At 38.3% G+C, this 18,275-nt stretch overlaps 1 protein-coding gene across 9 annotated transcripts in view; it reads right to left on the reverse strand.

Annotated features, from left to right (window-relative positions):
• FAM184A (family with sequence similarity 184 member A) overlaps window positions 1-18,275 on the reverse strand; it is a 78,308-nt gene that overhangs the window by 38,730 nt on the left and 21,303 nt on the right. For all 9 annotated transcript variants that reach the window (XM_027716310.2, XM_027716309.2, XM_027716308.2 and 6 more), the window contains exons 2-5: window positions 10,419-11,273; window positions 6,092-6,227; window positions 2,813-2,994; window positions 1,993-2,190 (exon numbers count right to left, since the gene is read on the reverse strand). In XM_027716310.2, coding sequence (XP_027572111.1) covers window positions 1,993-2,190; window positions 2,813-2,994; window positions 6,092-6,227; window positions 10,419-11,273 — 1,371 coding nt within the window. The remainder of the gene's footprint in view (window positions 1-1,992; window positions 2,191-2,812; window positions 2,995-6,091; window positions 6,228-10,418; window positions 11,274-18,275) is intronic.

Below are 18,275 nucleotides of genomic sequence, written 5' to 3' on the forward strand. Positions count from 1 at the left end.
CTCACCCAAAACCAGAGACTCTTCAAGTGTTTTGCGAGGGGTGTAAGCACATTAGGCCTAGTAGCTTGTTAGTTCTAGCACTATGTTAGGGTATGAGGTAGGTAATAAATAATGTCTGTGTAAACTGCTCGCACAATCTCTTCCTTCACAATGTAAGTTGGACAGAGTGACAAAACAGAGGGTTACACTGTCACTAACTCTGCTACACAATGTAACCCAACAAGTGCCTGTTATTCTCACTGGTCCCAGATCAGTCTCCTTGTGGGACAAATGATCCTTGCTCAATGAAACTTGGATCAATTTATCTTGTTCATGCTGAAATCTGCTGTCTGTTAAATTCCACTAGTGCTATTTAGACCCTATTCTGATAACAGAATAAATAGTTCTTTGATGATACTTGTCAGTACAGCTGTGCAGTACTGCAAAATTATGAGCAACTCTTATTTTCCTAATCCTCTTGATGCCATTTTTACAGCTCATTTTATAGATGGAAGAATTGAAGCAAAAAGAAATATTTAAGCTATTTCTTGAGTCCTACTCTAATCCTGTAGAATTCTCTTCTGTTCTATTTTTTTTCAGAACTTTGCACACACCAGATACATTTCCCAGACTTCCAGTCCTAATAAATCTTCATGTCCTCTATCCCAAGGCTTCTGGTAACCATGCTTCTTCCTTATACTAAATTCAATTCTTCTCTGCATTTAAGCCTGTTTTCTTCCTTGGATTACTCAAACACCACAACATGTGCTTAGTGAGACAGGTTTGACAGAGGAGACAGTGAAATCTGATTAAGATTTAAGATCAATGAAATCTGATTAAGATTTACCCAGATCTTGATCCTAACATCATTTCATACTTAGTTTTCCTTTGTTAAAATAATTTCAGAGTTCTCACATTTACAGAAGTATTCCTTACTTCAACTAATTTAATTATTTAAGAAAAAATATTTTATTATATCCTTTGTTCTATTCTCTACATTATTTTAGCAACAAACAAAACAAAAGAAAATAAAAAGAACCCCACATTGTACTGAAATAAAAGAAAAATATACCCAGAAACCCCTAAGAGACATTGTCTTAATAACAGGTATGTTTAAAGGTACAAAGAAAGTAAATTTGAAAGATCAGATATACATATATCTCGAAGAACAACTTCAATCACTGCTTAACATAAAAAAAATTTGTGATTTATCAAAAATAAAACTAAGAAGCAACACACTAGTAAAACAATTTACAAAAACTCAACCTCAGCCTGAGGTGCACATCACTAACTACAACTGTGTTGCTTGGTATGTTTCCTGTGAGTACATCAGAGGAGCATAACAAAGCCTTGAATTAAACAATTAATCTTTATCCTGTATTTCCTGTGTAAGGTAAAATTTGTGCATAAGGTACAGACAATCAGATAAGGAAATAATTCACAAATGATCCTCTCCTCCCGACAAAAAAAGGCCAATTTTGTGAAACAAAAAAAGGCCTTTCAGTTTCAGGATTCCAGTAAAAGAATCCTGTACAGTGAGCACAATTTTATGATGTAAGCTAGGAACTGCTGTTGTCATCTTCTGAGTTACACCTATAGCCAAGTCCTAATATAGTGCCATTTTGTCTTTCTGGACTGTTTGTGAAAATTCTAAATAAATGTTATAATAATATAATCTTTCATCTTCTTCAGAAGAACTGATCTTGATTGATATACCAACCCTTCTGAATATGGGTCACAAATCCCAGGAAGAAACAACTACTATACTTGAACAGATAGTTGTATAATTTGAGAATTTCTCTTCTGTATGCAGACAAATGACAATACAAGTGCTATTTTTTTCAAGATATTTGTTATTTAAATGAAAGCTAAGAAGTTTCTTCAGAGAGACCCTGCAGACCTGTAGGTAATTCCAAATTAACTTGCCATGAAACAAAACCATGCAATACAAGATTCAAACTGTGACATTTGATTTTTGTAATATGTTTGATTACTAAGAAAACACAAACCTACCATCTGCAGTTTCTTCTTATCCTTGTTAGCATTACTGTGTGCAGCCTCAATTGCAGTATGGTGTTTCCATGCCAGCTCTTCTAAGGTCTTGGAGTGAGCCTCCTTTAACTGTGCAGCCTCTCCTTCCAATCTTGCTTGCAATTTTACCAGCTCCTTCTCATAATATTCACGTTGTGTTTCCCTTGCTTCATTCACTTTCTATAAAATACAGGAAAACAAAAAATCTATTAAGTAGTAAAAAAATTTGAACAGCAGAAAAAAAATACAAAAATATTACTGATGAGATAAATCTACAAAAGATTAACTTCCATATAAAACAAACTAAGCAAACATGAAGCACTGACTACATAATTCCATAACCAAAAAGGTAGTTTCAACAGATCAATGCAAGCAATATATCCTTACTAAAAATCTATTTTTTCCTCTATTTAATCTGGGAAAACAGCAATCAGGTATCAAGCCTATAGAGAATTTCAGTACAGTACTTTCAAACATGTTCAGTGCATTTGCAGCAAATGGCTTTTAAAACTGTTCTTTAGCCATTTCACATTTGTCCTTCCTGAAACACTTTAGATACTAGGCATACACACACCAGGTCATAAATCAAATGAAATTGTTAAAAGATGTCCAAAGCAGTCTGAACTTCCCTCTAATCTCATTTTACACTCTACATTAATCAGTGTTGCTACATGAGACATACTTGAAACATACTGGTCCTAGTCCAGTCACGCCAAACAAAAATTAAAACATAATCTTTTTTTTCCCCTGAGAATTCTATGTCTTTTGTTTTTATTCAGCTAAAGCCAATAAGCTGTTTAACCTTTTCCAATGCCAGAATTTGCTGCCTTTGTCGCTCATCCAGACTCTGTGTTTTGCTTTGTAATAAGTTTCTTTCCTCTTCCAGTTGGGACAATTTTTCCTTTAGTCTAGATTTTTCTGATTCCAAATCTCTGATTGTAACTTCTTGAGTCATTTGAGTAGCTTGAAGCATTCCAATGTGACCTAAAAACAAAACAGCTCTTTAAAACCTCACATCATTGGTTTCATGCAATTGAAGTGCACAGTCAGACTCCAGTGACAGTATAAATCTAGTGGAAGCTTGCATGTAGTATCTCCCTTGTCTTCACTGCAATACTTCTCTTCCTCTCCACTTGTCTTTTTTACTTTTACAAAATGTCCAACAACAGTAGAGCACTTGGTGCTGGGGCTCCTTTAGTTTCAATTTTTCTGGTTCAAAGTTGCATATTGACTCTCAAGGTAAAGCAGAAGTAGGCAACACTGTGAACACTGACAGTCTATCTGAAGAAATTACCCACCCTAAAACCACGTGTTTTCACCCCATGAGAAGCTACACAATAGAAAGCAAAACACTGACATCTAAAGGTAAAAATATTGTTTTATCAAACTCATAATTTAGCCAGCATGCTAGATACACAGCTTTAGCTCCTGCAAAACTCACAGAATTAATAATAATACTACTAATAAACTTTGTTTATTTTGGTATACGGGTATGACTAAAAGATGTAACAAAACTCATTCTCTCTATAGTAAAGTATTGCAGGTTAGAGGCTTGCTTTTTATTTTTATTTCTTTAGATATATTTTTAAAAACCAACCAACAAAAAAACCCCAACAACTTCAAACTAGACAATAAAATCATCTGTCCTTCACATAACCAGTGGAAAAAGGTTTATGACTTCAGAAACTTTTGTCCTTGTTCTTTTTGATGTATATTTGTATTATTGAAAATACGACCACTACATAACTGACTATAGCAGTGAAATTCCTGTTATTCTGGGAGAGGCTCTGGAGTGGATTGAAGACTACTTTGGAAAAGAGGATGCTTCTAGGTTTGTTCAACTGAAAGATGAGAGGTATTGTTTACTCGGAATAATTTTTTATTCCTTTTTTTAGTCACAACTCCTAGGTAAGACTTTTTCATTTTTCTCTCTCATTATTATAACCCTCAAAAATGACAGATTAATTGAGTTTTAATAACAGAGTATTGCTTTTAAATTTAAGTCACTAAGAAATAGCTAAGAAAGTGGACTGTGTGGTACTGTTTCTCACAAGACAAAATCACTGAGTCTCATGATTCATTTCTATCTGTGCTTAAAAGGAAGATGTGCCAAAAAGGAAACTGTTTTAGCCTTTGTTGTCTGTGGACACTGATGTGAAGGGAATAACAGTGGGATATATAATGAAATTTGAAAACTAAAAAAGCTTCAAAATTAATAGTATTTTCATAGAAATGCACACCTTTACCTGTACTAAGCCCTGAAGAATTCTACGAATCATTTTGGTATTTTTGTTTGTAAAACTAAAAACTGAAGAGAAAAACTTAAGATAATGGGTATGCTTAATTTCTACAACATTTTGAAAAAAAACCAAACTTGTTTCAAAAGTTCGGCCATTTAAGAAAGATACTTTCAAACCCAGAATTTCAGAATGTAGCAAGGAGAGAAGAATTTTTAGTTTGTTGGGAAGTATGCCATGTTTATTTTATTGTAAGCACACACTGATTTAGAGCTTTTGTCCTAGCAATTCCGTCACACAACACAGGTTTCCCATTCCTCACGCTCTACACAAAAGGTATGAAATGCAGAAGTTCCAAGCTGGGAATCTCAGGATAAATGGAAGAAGAATGTATTAATTGCCCAAAACAGACTCAATACAGTGTTCTGAAATTGCAATATGATGAGTAAACACTCTGTATGGTAATTAAGTATGAGAATTCAGGCCCTTTGAAGCAGGATTTTTGACAGTGTGAGCTGAAAATCAAGGAGATGGCAGTGGGCCAGTGTCAGAAACCATTTTGAAACAGGCTGGAAGCCAATTACATTACATGGGGATGGCTTGGTGGCACCAATGTAAACAGGGATCCTGGTTCTTGTTGCACAGTGATGCACTGTAAAACAAAGATGTACCACTGACAGTGCCACTGAGCTTGGCAACAGCATAGACATACAGGAATTTCTGGTAAAGCTAAAAGCCTCAGTGCCAGAGGAGATCAGGGCTGGACTCAATCACAGGCCAGCTGACTTGATGCCATTAGTAATATGGAAAAACAGCCTGGATATTAAGTTTATTTCCACTTTATTTGGGGTGGCCTGGTGAACCGCTCACATGCTTCTGCCTAAGGAATGAAACAGTAAGGGCTGAAAAGTGTATGAGAATAGGGGCTTTTTTTCCCCCAGCTGTCTCAGGTCATCAATTTTTCTATGAGTGCCTCACAAAACACCTTTTGGGGGGTCAGATTCCCATTTGAGATACTCAAGGAACAGGTGGCAAGCCTATTTCTTTCAGATGTTTGCATCCAACAGAACCTTGCAGTCTTGGGCCCCTGCTGGCCACTATATTGTTCAAATATGCAGCCTACACTATTCCTGAGCTTGTGCTAATTTGTGTGGAAAACAATCAGGTATCACTACAATTGGTCTTGTTGAACAAGGCCAAAGATAAGCCAGGGCCTTTTTTTCAGCCCAAGACCCTACCTATCATATAGTTGACCAAGTTCAAGCTCTTGGGCCAATTCCCTACCACTCAGCAGTTCACTAGGGAGACATGGCCTAAGAGGGAAAACCTGCGCATGTACAGCCAGGTCTTAAACAATTTTTTATGCCTTTCCATATGCCAACAAACACAAAGGAGCAAAAAAAAAACCAGCTATAGAGAAAACCTTAAGAGATTTATTATCCGATAAGTATTCTGACAGGAGGTAAAAAGCAAAGTACCACAGTGTCAGCAAAAAGAAAAGGCAACTGAAAAAGATGGAGGAGCAGAAAGCATGTTTCAGTGACTATGTGGAGGACAGACACACAGCATAAGCATTCTGCACAAATGCAGTTCCAAGGCCTGGAAGATATGTACACGCCATTCAAGTAGAACATCTGGAGAAATAAGTACACAAAAAAAGAGTCTTAAGTACAATGCATGCAATATCAAAAAAGTTAAAAAAATACCAAAACTTGTCACAAATTTCTATGGAAAGCATTAAACAGAATTCAGAAACTCTAAACCTCCACAAGGTTGACAGAAAAAGGAAAGGTTAGAATAAAAGGATGAAGTTCATTTCCAGATTAAGTTACTGACATACATACTGGCTTTGAGAACAAGATCAGTGGCCTGCTGCTGTAAGCGCTCTCTAGCAGCTGCGAGCTCGCTTTCCACTTCTTTGTGTTTGCTTAACAATGACATCTCCTCCTCCTTCACATCATCTAGCTGTTTTTGAAGAACCTAGAGGAAACACACAATACCTGTTATCATCATGTAAATTTAAATGAGCATTAGGTTAAAAGGCACAGAAAAGACCTTTCAGCAAACGAGTTTTCTTCATACAAAAGCTGAAATAGTGTAATATTACTGCCATATTGATTTTGTGTTATATGTAATACTTTAAAAATATTTTTGGAAAAACAAGATAGTGGATATATGGCATGACAATAATGCATAACAGAAACATGACAATATTCAAAATATATGAAAAAATATAAACTGTAAAATGGTCCACAGAGTTTGGGGGCCAACTTTGGAAACATGGTTTCTAATATATGAGAGTTCTTCACATTAAAAAATACATCATATATTCACAGCAGTCTACAGTGTCCTTCATTGTAACTCTGAGCTTTTAGTACTGACTCAGATTTAAGCTGCACATGGAGACATATAAATGAGAGCTGGGTATTTACTTAAATCAAATGTTCCTCAGAGGTCGGGACTGGGACCAGCACTTTTTAGCACCTTTCTTGGCAACACGGACAGTGGGATTTTGTGCACCCTCAGCAAGTTCGCTGATGACACCAAGCTGTGTGGTGTGTAGTCAATGTGCTGGAGGGAAGGAATGACACCCAGAGAGACCTTGACATGTGGGTCTGTGTGAACCTCACAAAACTCAACAAGACCAAATGCAGAGTGCTGCACCTGGGTCAGAGCAATCCCAAGCACAAATACAGACTGGGTGGAAAATGCATCGAGATTAGCCCCAAGGAGAAGGACTTGGGGACGAAGAGCTCAATATGACTTGGCAATGTGCACTCACAGCCCAGAAAGCCAACTGTATCCTGGGCTGCACCAAAAGCAGTGTGGCCAGCAGATCAAGGGAAGTGAATCTGCCATTCTACTCTGCTCTTGTTAGACCCTACCTGCAGTATTGCGTGTCCAGGTGTGGGGCCCCCAACACAGGAAAGACAAGGACCTGTTGGAACAACTCCAGAGGAATACACTCAGTGGCCTCAGGGCTGGAACACTTCTATGAAGACAGGTTGAGACAGTTGGGAATGTTCAGCCTGGAGAAGGTAAGGCTCTGGGGGAGGCCTTCAAGAAGCCTTCCAGTACCTAAAGGGGGACTAAAAAGCGACTCAGAGAAGGACTTTTCACAAGGGCATGTAGTGACAGGACAAGGGGGAATGGCCTTGGCTGAAGGAGGGTAGGTTTAGACTAGATATTAGGAAGAAATGCTTTCTTTCCTGTGAGGGTGGTGAAGCATTTGAAAAGATTGCCCAGAGAGGTTGTGAACTCTCCATCCCTGAAGGTGTTCAAGACCAGCCTGGATGGGGCTCTAAGTAAGCTGGTCTAGCACAAGGTGTCCCTGCCAATGACAGGGGGGCTGGAGCTAGATGATCTTTACTGTCCCTTCCAACGCAAACTGTTCTATGGTTCTATGATTCTAAACTTCAAATATGCCTTAAGTCTGATGCACTGGTTCACAATAGCATATCTTGGATAGCATGATGATGTGTTCACAGCCATGTAGGAAGGAAAAGAAAATCCTGTTCTGTTTTAAAAGGAAATACAGATTTCTTATCATTCAAGTTACTGAAATAGTAAAGGGTCATTTCAGAAACTAAAGCAGAAAAGAGAACTGAGAAAAACACTGTACAGGACAGGTAATGAAACATAGACACTAGATGATGCTTTTGATCATCTCAACCACAGTGACCAGAGTAGGACCTGACTTTAAAATCTGCTACCAATACTCTACTAGACTCTTCCTCTTGCAGGAATGATCAACATACATTGGGTTTCCTCTTCACTGCAGCTTGCCAGAAACCTACCTTCTCAATGTAATCAACTGAAAGGCAAGAGTTCTGCTTCGCTAACTGAACAGAGTTGGAAATGAACTCTTGGTAGGCCCCCTGGGAAACTGGAAAAATGTATTCTGAATTTAACATCTGATAAAGGCAGCAGACTTCCTTCACTATGTTGTGTAGCCTTTACACAACAAGGAAGGACAGTCCAAAAGATGGGTGGAATTAGACAGTAAATGAGAAAAGCTCATGGCCCATCTTAGCTCTACCAATGATGCTTCCAAAATTACTACGACCATCACATTTAAGGCTTTGTAAGTTGAGAGTACCTATAAATCCAAGACAAGACGCTCAAGCTTACCCACAGAAATTGCTGTTCTTCAAACCTCAGCCCAGTTACCAAAAAAATGAGCAGAATTTCAGAATCTTTTTATTCAAGTCCAGCATACCCAGTCCTATTTGTTGCTGACCAAAAAAATCCTCAGACTTTGTATTTCTGGGATGTCTTGTCTCTCTTTAGGGATAAGAAACTTTAGTTTCGAAATGTACTTGGTTAGTGTGGCAGGGTTTTGTTAGCCTAGGGGGTGCTGCAGCAGTGGCTCTTATGAGAAGCTGCTAGAAGCGTCCCATGTGTCTGACAGAGCCAATGGCAGCCAGCTCCAAGACAGACCCACCACTAGCCAAGGCCGAGCCCACCAGCGACAGCAGGAGCACCTCTGGGATAACAGATTTAAAAAAAGAGAAAGCGTTACTGCGCTAAAGCAATCACAGCCAGAGAAGCAAGGAGTGAAAGTATGTGAGAGCAACAGCCCTGCAGACCCTGAGGTCAGTGAAGAAGGAGAGGGAGAAGGTGCTCCAGGTGCTGGAGCAGAGATTCCCCTGCAGCCTGTGATGAAGACCATGGTGAGGCAGGTTGTCCTGCTGCAGCCCATGAAGGACCCCATGCCAAGGCAGGTGCCCAAAGGAGGCTGTGACCCTGTGGAAAGTCCACACTGGAGCAGGTTCCTGGCAGGACTTGTGACCCTGGGGGGGGACCCATACTGGAGCAGTCTGTTCCTGAAGAACTGTACCCCATGGAAGGGATCCACAGTGGAACAGCTTGTGAAGAACTGCAGTTCATGGGAAGGACTCACGTTGGAGAAGTTGGTGGAAGACTGTCTCCCATGGGAGGGACCCCATGCAGAGTAGGGGAAAAGTGTGAGGAGTCCTCCCCCCGAGGAAGAGGAAGCGGCAGAGAAACGTGTGATGAACTGACTACAACCCCCCTTCACCATCCTTCTGTGCAGCTGGAGGGGGAGGAGATAGAGAACTGGGAATAAAATTAAGGCCAGGAAGGATGAAGGGGTGGGAAGAAAGTGCTTTTAAGATTTAGTTTTACTTCTCATTATCCTACTCTGATTTGATTTCCTTTTCCCCAGCCTGAGTATGTTTTGCTCTTGATGGTAACTGGTGAGTGATTTCTCCCTACTCTTATTTTGACCCATGAGCCTTTCATTATATTCTCTCTTCCCTGCCTTGAGGAGGGGAGTGATAGAACAGCTTTGGTGGGTACTTGGCATCCAGCCAGGGTCAACCCAATACACTAAATAAAATTGTGTCGGAGTTTAACTGGGTAAGCAGCTAAGTATGACACTATTGCTTGCTCACTACCCCCAAAGTAGGATGGGAGAGAGAATTGGAAGGGTAAATGTGAAAAACTTGTGGGTTGGGATAAAGACAGTTTAATAAATAAAAGCCAAACACACACAAGCAAAGCAAAACAAGGAATTCATTTGCCACTTTCCATGGGCAGAGAGGTGTTCAGGCATCCTCAGTAAAGCAGGGCTCCATCACACATAATAGTGACTTGGGAAGGCAAACACTATCACTTTGAACATCCTTCCCCCACGTTTATATGCTGAGCACGGCACCAATAGAGTACGGAGTACCCCTGTGGTCAGCTGGATTCAGCTGTCCTGACTGTGTCCCCTCCCAAGTCCTTGTGCACCCCCAGCCTCCTTGCTGGTGAGGTGGGTTAAGAGGCAGAAAAGGCCTTGACTCTGTGTAAGGACTGTTCAGAGATAACTAAAATATCCTTGTTACCAACACTGTTTCCAGCACAAATCAAAGACATGGCATCCTACAAGCTGCTATGGAGAAAATTAACTCTACCCCAGCCAAAACCAGTAACATACTGAAAATGTGTGCAGTATTTCAGTTACTGCTTGTGAAAACATTGTTAATTAAACAATTAAGTTTAAAATATAAATAAATGAAAAAATTTAGAATATGATAAGCAAGAATGAGTGACATAAAATTAAGTTTGCACACTCCCATTACCTCAACCTACCAGCCTCATGTAAAGATAGAATAAATAGGAAAAGAAAGTTCACAACCTTGGGAATAGCACCATCAGTCTCACCTGAACATTGTTTTCTGCTGTACCAAGAGCCACTTGAAGTTTTTGGCATTTTTCCCTTAGACTGGCAGCTTCATCCTGGACCATTTGCAATTCAGTTTTAAGCTTTCCCAGATTCTTCCGTAACATACTTTCCTGGTTTTGAAATTCTTTTCTCAGCTCCACTTCTTTTTCTTTGCAAGCATGTAGACTTTCTGCTGTAAAAAGCTGCGATCTTTTCAAAGAGTCAAGTTCATGTTCATAGAAGGACTGAGCTTTGCTGAGTTTGCCTTCATAATCCTCAATGAGTTTTTTTCTTTCCAGCCTTAACTCTTCAACTTTATTGTTTAAGTCTTCCAGCTCCAGTCTATGCAATTCCTCTAGTTTTTCTTGCCCCTTACTTAAGGTAGCGTTCTGACTCTGATGAGTCTTGAGAAGTTCTTGAATCTCAAGCCTGTGGGCAGCTTTTAAGTCTTCCAGGGCTGTACGCTTGTCCTTCTCATACTGCACTTGCAACTGTATGAAACTTCGTAGCCTTTCCTCAAATTTCTTTCTGATCTCTTCTACTTCCCTTGACATGGTCACTACACGTTGGACATGCTGAGCTTCTGCACAAAGCTGCATATCTTCAACTCTATCCTTATATGCTTCAAATTCTGTCAAGGCCTGATGTTTCATCTTTTTATGATCTTCTAGTGACTCTTCCAAAACCTGAATCTTTCTCTTGAGATCCATTTCTTCTGCCACTTTACTTTTGTACTGCAAGATCTTCTCTCTGGTCTCTGCAAGAATTTGTTGAATTTCTTCTTCATGAGCATCTTTAAGGGCTTGGATAGCTGCTTCGTGTTCATCATTTTTAGTATTCAAAGCATATATTACCTGCAAATATGAAATACTATATTAGAGAAAAGTCATTCTGGTTACCTGCTAAATCCTAAGAAAAAAACATGTAAGCACTCTGAAAATTACTTTGACAATCTGGCTTGTTTTCATCATACAAATAAAACACCAAATGTTATTATGGCTGTAACAGCATAAACGCTGTATTAGTCATGATATTCTTACACATCTTGTAGAACAGTTTTTCTATACTCTTTGGACCTGTAATTTTCCTGATGAAAGTTTGCATGTTGCTGCTCTAAATACTACTAAAAGCATAGTCAACACATTTTAAAACCCTCCCAAATTTTTTTTAAATAATTAAAAGCATAGCCTAAAAAATAATTTGAACAGAGGTCTTCTGTTGGAGAATAACACATGCAGCAAATATTACAACAAGAATATATTACAACAAGAAATTAAACTGGAAAAAAAACCAAATCTCAAATCCCTCCTTTCCAAATGCTAAGCATTCTTAAATATTTCATTTCAGAACATCAAATAGCATCTAAAAAGCAAACACTAGTTGTTTTGGTTTGTAAGCTTGATGGTTGCCCGCACACAATTTCACTTTTGACAGCTTACCTAGTAAGCAGTAGGTGTATGCGGATCTCCTAAGGTCTAAGGTCACTCGCTACAGAATTCAACAACAAAGTAAGTCAGCTGAACAGAAAAGTTCAGGGCAGAGCAGGCAACAATCTAGGGAGCCCAGGGAGTAAAGCAGTTCAAGAGGGCTGTGAAAACAGTAAAGCCACTGACTTTCAACAGAAGTTTTAAGAAAACCAGATATATCCTCTGGGATGTTTCAATTGCACTACAACACAGTAGATCATCGTCTTGGTTTTTAACTAGGAAGTATGGGTAAGTATGTGGGTATGTGTGTGTACATGTCAGTGAATAAAGTATTCATGCAATAGGTGGTGTTACCACAATCTTTTGTGCTTCAAGAACTCCAGCAAATACCCCTGCCCTTCCCAGATATCTTACTGGCAGAAGAGCTATAATAAATAGCTTAGTAGTTTAATAAATAAAACAAAAGCTACACACATCTGGGGGAAAAAAAGTCTTCTGACTGGTATATATTGTATATCTTAAAAATTAACAAGAAGCAACAAAAATGGACAACAAAGAAGCAGCAGGGGATTTTTTTTTTCCCATGAGGACAGAACTTAGGCCAGTCCTCCACTGGCATTCAACCAGGCAACAGAGGAAGATGGTGCTTGCCCTCAGGGCTGGGAAATATGAAGAAGGCTCAGAATTGCTCTCCTGGCTCCAAGCACAAAGCCTCTATGTTCCACCTAGAGAAGGTATTTACAGTCCAGTGTTCAGAGAAGCTACAAAGCTCAAGAGACTTCTCATAAGTGGAAAAGCAGCTTCAAGATTTTGGCCATGTAATATAATGTGCTCTGTTTTCTGGTGGTATTTTTCTTTGATTGGTTTTTGTTTGTTTTAGCAAAAGTCCAGATACTGTCTTCTAAATTTTATGCCTGAAACAACAAACATTCTCCATTCTTTTACCTGTGACACAGAAAGCTAAAAGGACAGGCTTTAGATTAAAATAGAAAAATAGAAAACATAAAAAGAAAAAAGTTCTGAAACACTATCAGATGTAATGAAAAACCTAAATAACCTCACTCAACTTTACATACCAAGGAAATAACTTAGAAATATCAAAAAAGGACACTTTAACTTATTCTAATTCAATTTTTCTAACATTGGTACATGCTATTTAATGACAGAGGAAAAAACATAGGTTTTCCATAGCTTTGGTAATGGTTCTCAATAATGCTTATATCTCTGCAGTCAGCAAGCAGACTTTTGGCTTTCTTCCTACCCAGAAAAAAAAACAAAACCAAAAAAAACTTCTACTGTGAAGGAGCTTCACAGTTCAGACACTCAAAAACTCCACCAACAAATAGCAAAAAATGACAACAAAACCATGTGCAATCCCATTAGGAAAATCACAACTATCACTGCAATGTCCTTCACCCAAGGTTTCAACTTTTTATGTTCTCATTGTCTTTGGTGATGCCAACAGTACCTTCTAATCACAAAGCTTTCTCCTCCCTCCTGTCACCAACATACAGTTTCAGCTATTGGACCTAACACTCCATTCGGGTTTTTTTTGGTAAATGTACATACACTATCTTGCACGAATAGGCCTTGGTTTTGGTTAAAGAAGCTGGACAATGTAGTTTAAAAGGTACTACAAAAAAGAAATTTCACACTTAAGATCAGGTTATTATAATAAGCATTTGCAGAACGCTAGGTCAAATCCCGCACTCAAAACAACCCTTGACTCCTGTCTTTGTGCATAGAAATGCCATAATGTTCTTCACTTCAGGCAGTGCCTCAAGTTATGCAGTGCTATGATCCGCAGAAAGTGTAAATCAAAGTATTTTCAAGGGTATCATGATTTAACAGTGCGAACTTCAGTGAAAATTCCAAGTAAAAAATAAGTTCTATAAGCAATTCCAGATTCAGCAGTATCTTTAAATTTTCATCCTTGACTTGCTCCCCACAAAAAGCACTGAATATTGACAAATTCAATAAGCACCACTCGTTCCCTAAATGAAGGACATGAGCATCTTATGGAACATGTACAAATAAAATAAAATGCATGCAACTGAACGTTGTGTCATAATATATGTTGTATAGCAGCCTGAATTCCAACTCTATGAAATTACTATAAATCTCAGTATTTTTAAAGAAATTGAATAGCTGTATCAGATTTTATCTTTGAGAATTTGATGGACTTGATGTATTAGTATAGGAACACAGGAAAGAAAGTCTGTACTAACTTAAGCAAAAGCAACCCAACAGCATTTCAATGAAATGAAAGAAGAAATTTAAATACCTTGGAACAAATTAATACATTTAAAGTTGCAGCTAAAATAAATAGGTCCTTCTCAAGCAAATGTCTAAAAATTGAAAAGCAGTTAAAAGGTTGCAAACATTGAAGGTAGGTAGATAAAACAAGTTTTGCACACTCTTTAAATCAGAGGATGAGCCACTTGCTAAGCACGCTTGTAAATACTTTTTAAAATGCTTTAAAAAATACTAGCAGCTTTTTCAGTACAAATGCATAGTACTAAGAAGCGTAAACTGCTCATTTGAGTAATTCATATTTTTCCAGCTTCACTCTAAATGCATATACATATAGTAAATCCTATCAAATGACAGAAAAAGAAATAATTGTGCTTTGCTGTATTTTCCGTCAGCATATCATTTCAGAGGTACAGACAGAACTATACTCTCTCCAAGGATACCAAGACTGCTAGCTAAAGGTCTTAATACTCTTTATAGAAAACAGTAACAATAATTAACTATTAATAAGAATCTAATGAAATACTATGTGCCTTGGCCTGAAGAACTACAACAGAGTTAGTAACAATAACAGTAATAACCTCGTTTATGCCAATAATTATTGAAGTGTTTAGTCATAGTCTGTGTAGTAAGGTGAAGCAAGTCAGTCACTGCATCAGCTCTGGTGCATTGAACTACATGGAATACAAACAAAAATACCTGTTCCACACTGTGACTGAAAGATTAAAGTTCGACTATTTGGCTGAGAAATATTTTTTACTCCAAACCAGATGTTATGATTTGGAGAGATGACCACCTCTTGCATAGTCAGCTGCACTTTGGTCATCTACTCCTGCCAGCAATTTAGATACGAGGGAATGTTTTTCTAATTAAAAATGTGTAATTCAACTTAATACTACCACTGGGTGCCAAATATATTTGGCAGCACTGAAAACTATATTTTACGATTCCATGAAAATATCTCCAAAAATGTGTCATTCATCATCCCTAATTTTACATGAAAAAAGAGCTGATACCTATTAGAAAAAACCATCAGTACGGATCTTACACAAACACCAACCTTACAACTCTGCTAAACCTTCATTTTAGACTTAACACGTGGGTCTCTGGGTAAGAGCGCTGTGCAGCCTCATTCAGCTGAAGTGTGTTCCCAATGCTGCTGCCTGAAACACTAGTCTGAAACACCAGAGCCTCTGGAGACATCCCAAGATTTTGCTGATGCTGCCAGCCTAACTGAATGAACCACACAAGCACAGTGCCAACAAGGAATTGCTTGTGCATAACCTGTTAATGATTTGGAAGACACGGACCAATGAGCCTGACCAATCTTTGCTGTCTGGGGATAAACAAGAATTGCTACACACAGAAACTATACTGGGAAACAGTAAAAAGTGCAGCAGAATGCAAACAGAAGAGTCCAGTCTACAAAATTAACAAGAAACATTAATAAAAAGAAAAAACTGGCATTATCATGAATTAATTTTATGTAGAAATGAGATATGATAGTCCAGACTGATCATAGTCTTTTTGTTACAAGGGGTATTGCATTAATTTTCCCCCTTTTTTTCCCCATTGACCAAATCATGCCAAGTAACGAGAAGTACGTTATATTTAAGCATTTAAGATATATTATGACCAACAAAGGGTCGATTTAAGACAAAATAAATAAAATAACCAATTTAATGCCCAGAAAAAGTTTGTTTTACTGGACAAATTTCTTCTCCTTAGTACATTATAAAAATATAGTAATACAGGAAATATTTCAAAGCTACTTAAAACAGTCTTTCAGAAAAGCTGACCACAATCACAAAGCACATTCTTACAAATGCATTACTACATACAAAGTAAACAGACAATTATAATATGTGTACAAAAAAAAAATCCAAATCCCAAAACCTCTGTATGTCCATCTTTCTTTTTTTTCCCCCCTCTTTTTTTTCCCCCTTTTTTTTTGTTCCAATTAAAAAAAAAACACCTTTATCTGGAAAGATCTTTTGTTACTTCATGGAAAATACTGCAGATAAAAGATGCTTTGTCAATCCAGATCTCTGTGTTGCTGATAACACAAACAGAAACAAGCCTAGAACTTTAGCCCAGGATTGTTTAGACACCACAGAAAAGGCAGAAGGAAAGCCCTTGTTCATCAGCTATGTGGTTCACTGCAAGTCTTCCTAAATAACGGGGCCAGTGCATCAGGGGCACAGCATCATGAGCAGGGACAACACGAATACAGTCTGCAGCTGTAGTGTCCCCTGCACATAGCATCTCCCCAAAAAAGATGGTCTAACTATACTAGTCTTCCTTTGAGACAAAATCCACAGAAGGCATGAACTTGAATTTTTTTCCCTAAACCCCACACTTTCACAGAAAATTTATTATTAAAATATCCTTTATGCTATTCAACAGCCTTCATGTGTTAGCCCAATTTATGACTAAGTAAAATTTAGTACTTTATTTATTCCTTTAGAAATTCTGAAAACATACTGGGTTATTTTTATTACAGCAACTAGCTCTCCAAATTAATCTCTAATGACTTCTGTTTAAAATTATTTACTTAGAGAATGATACCATGAAGCTCAGCATTAATTCCAGGCATTTATAGATATCCACTTCTACCTAACCTCCTTTGAATGAAAACAAATGACAACCATTTTTTATTTTCGCACTTGTTGCTAAAGATTTACACTTAACTTTCTAACTAAGAGAAATCTTGGTATGTCAGAGGCCATGCACTGTTCACTAACGCCTACACTGATAATAAAACACGGGGGAAAAATTTATTTTATATTTTCAGGTTTCCTGATGTTTAATACCATATACCTAAGGCATAAAGCCTCACAGGGGCACATACAGCTAAAGATGCTTTCTTCATGTTCCTAAATACATGCTCCTCAAGTACCTGTACCTGATGCACTAATAACTCATTTTTACTTTCAGAACCGCCCAGTACAGACCAGTATCACATTTAACTACTTGACTTACAACCCTTTCTGTGTTTTGTTTGTGTGTGTATGGCCCACACTGAAATATTAACTCTTTTAATTGTTGTCTAGAAATCCCACTGTTTTAAAAGATCCACTTGCATTTACTGCCCACCATATTTATAAATTATTACAGGGCCCGTACCTTAAAATTTAATTACCAGAAAAAGGCATGCCACATTCCAATTACTTGTGGGGTAGGAGATGTCCTCACCTGAAGAAGAGATACAGAGCATGCCTCAGCACAGGGACAGTGGTTAGTGTGACCAATTCGGTCATTCCCTGCAGCATTTTTTCTTTCTCCTAGAGTTGTACCAGACAGCAAATGAGAGGCTTTCTGGGAGCTAATCAGGAGCTTTATGTTACCATAGCCTATCTTGGAAACATGCACTTTGTCCTAATCCAGGAATAGGGATAACCTTTATCAAGCCAAGCAGGTAACAGAAATCAAAAGCATGCTGGCAGGTAAAGCTACAGCTGCAGAACACTCTGTAATCAGATTGAACAAGAGGAGCGCATTACTTGCACCTCTTTTTATAGCCCAACACACTGAGCAATAACATGGTGTTCACAAGTTCAGAAGACGTGCAGTCTGCTGCCAGAGTCAAGAGTGGTTTAAACCTCAGGTCTCAGGGCCAGGACACAACAACATGCAATCTTCCAAATGATTTTAGCAATCACTAGTGAACCAAGAAGGAGTTCACCCATTAAAAGGGGTCAAGTGGGCAATCAGGCTGTGTTGCTTCTTCTGCTCTAGCAGCTGAGTTTTTCCAAGACTGGGTCTCACCAGTGAAATACTACCTTAGGGGGACAAAAGGGGATTTGACAGAGGCATTAGCACAGATATGAGGCTGACAGAAAGAGACACTTGGGGGCAACTCCATTCGGCAGAGCAAGCGAGGTCTTTGACTGGATACAGCGTGACCACTGGAGAACAGCTGGCATCCTGATATGGGTAGCAGAAAATTCTTATATGGCTATCTTGGATGTGCAGAAAATGGACAAGTGGGGTATTTTCCTCACACCAAAAAATTATAGTGGAGCAAAGGAATTTCATAACTATACCCAGTTTTCTGAGGAAGAAAAACTGACAGATATCCCTTACAAATATTTATCAAAATAAAATAAAAAATAGAAACCCTTAGATCTAGCCTTTCTCCCATCCAGAAAACAAGACAGTAATTATGGAAAGCAC

This window comes from Pipra filicauda, unplaced genomic scaffold (genome assembly GCF_003945595.2).
Source record: "Pipra filicauda isolate LSUMZ 115617 unplaced genomic scaffold, ASM394559v2 scaffold349_size1355687_pilon, whole genome shotgun sequence".
NCBI classification, from domain to species: Eukaryota; Metazoa; Chordata; class Aves; order Passeriformes; family Pipridae; genus Pipra; species Pipra filicauda.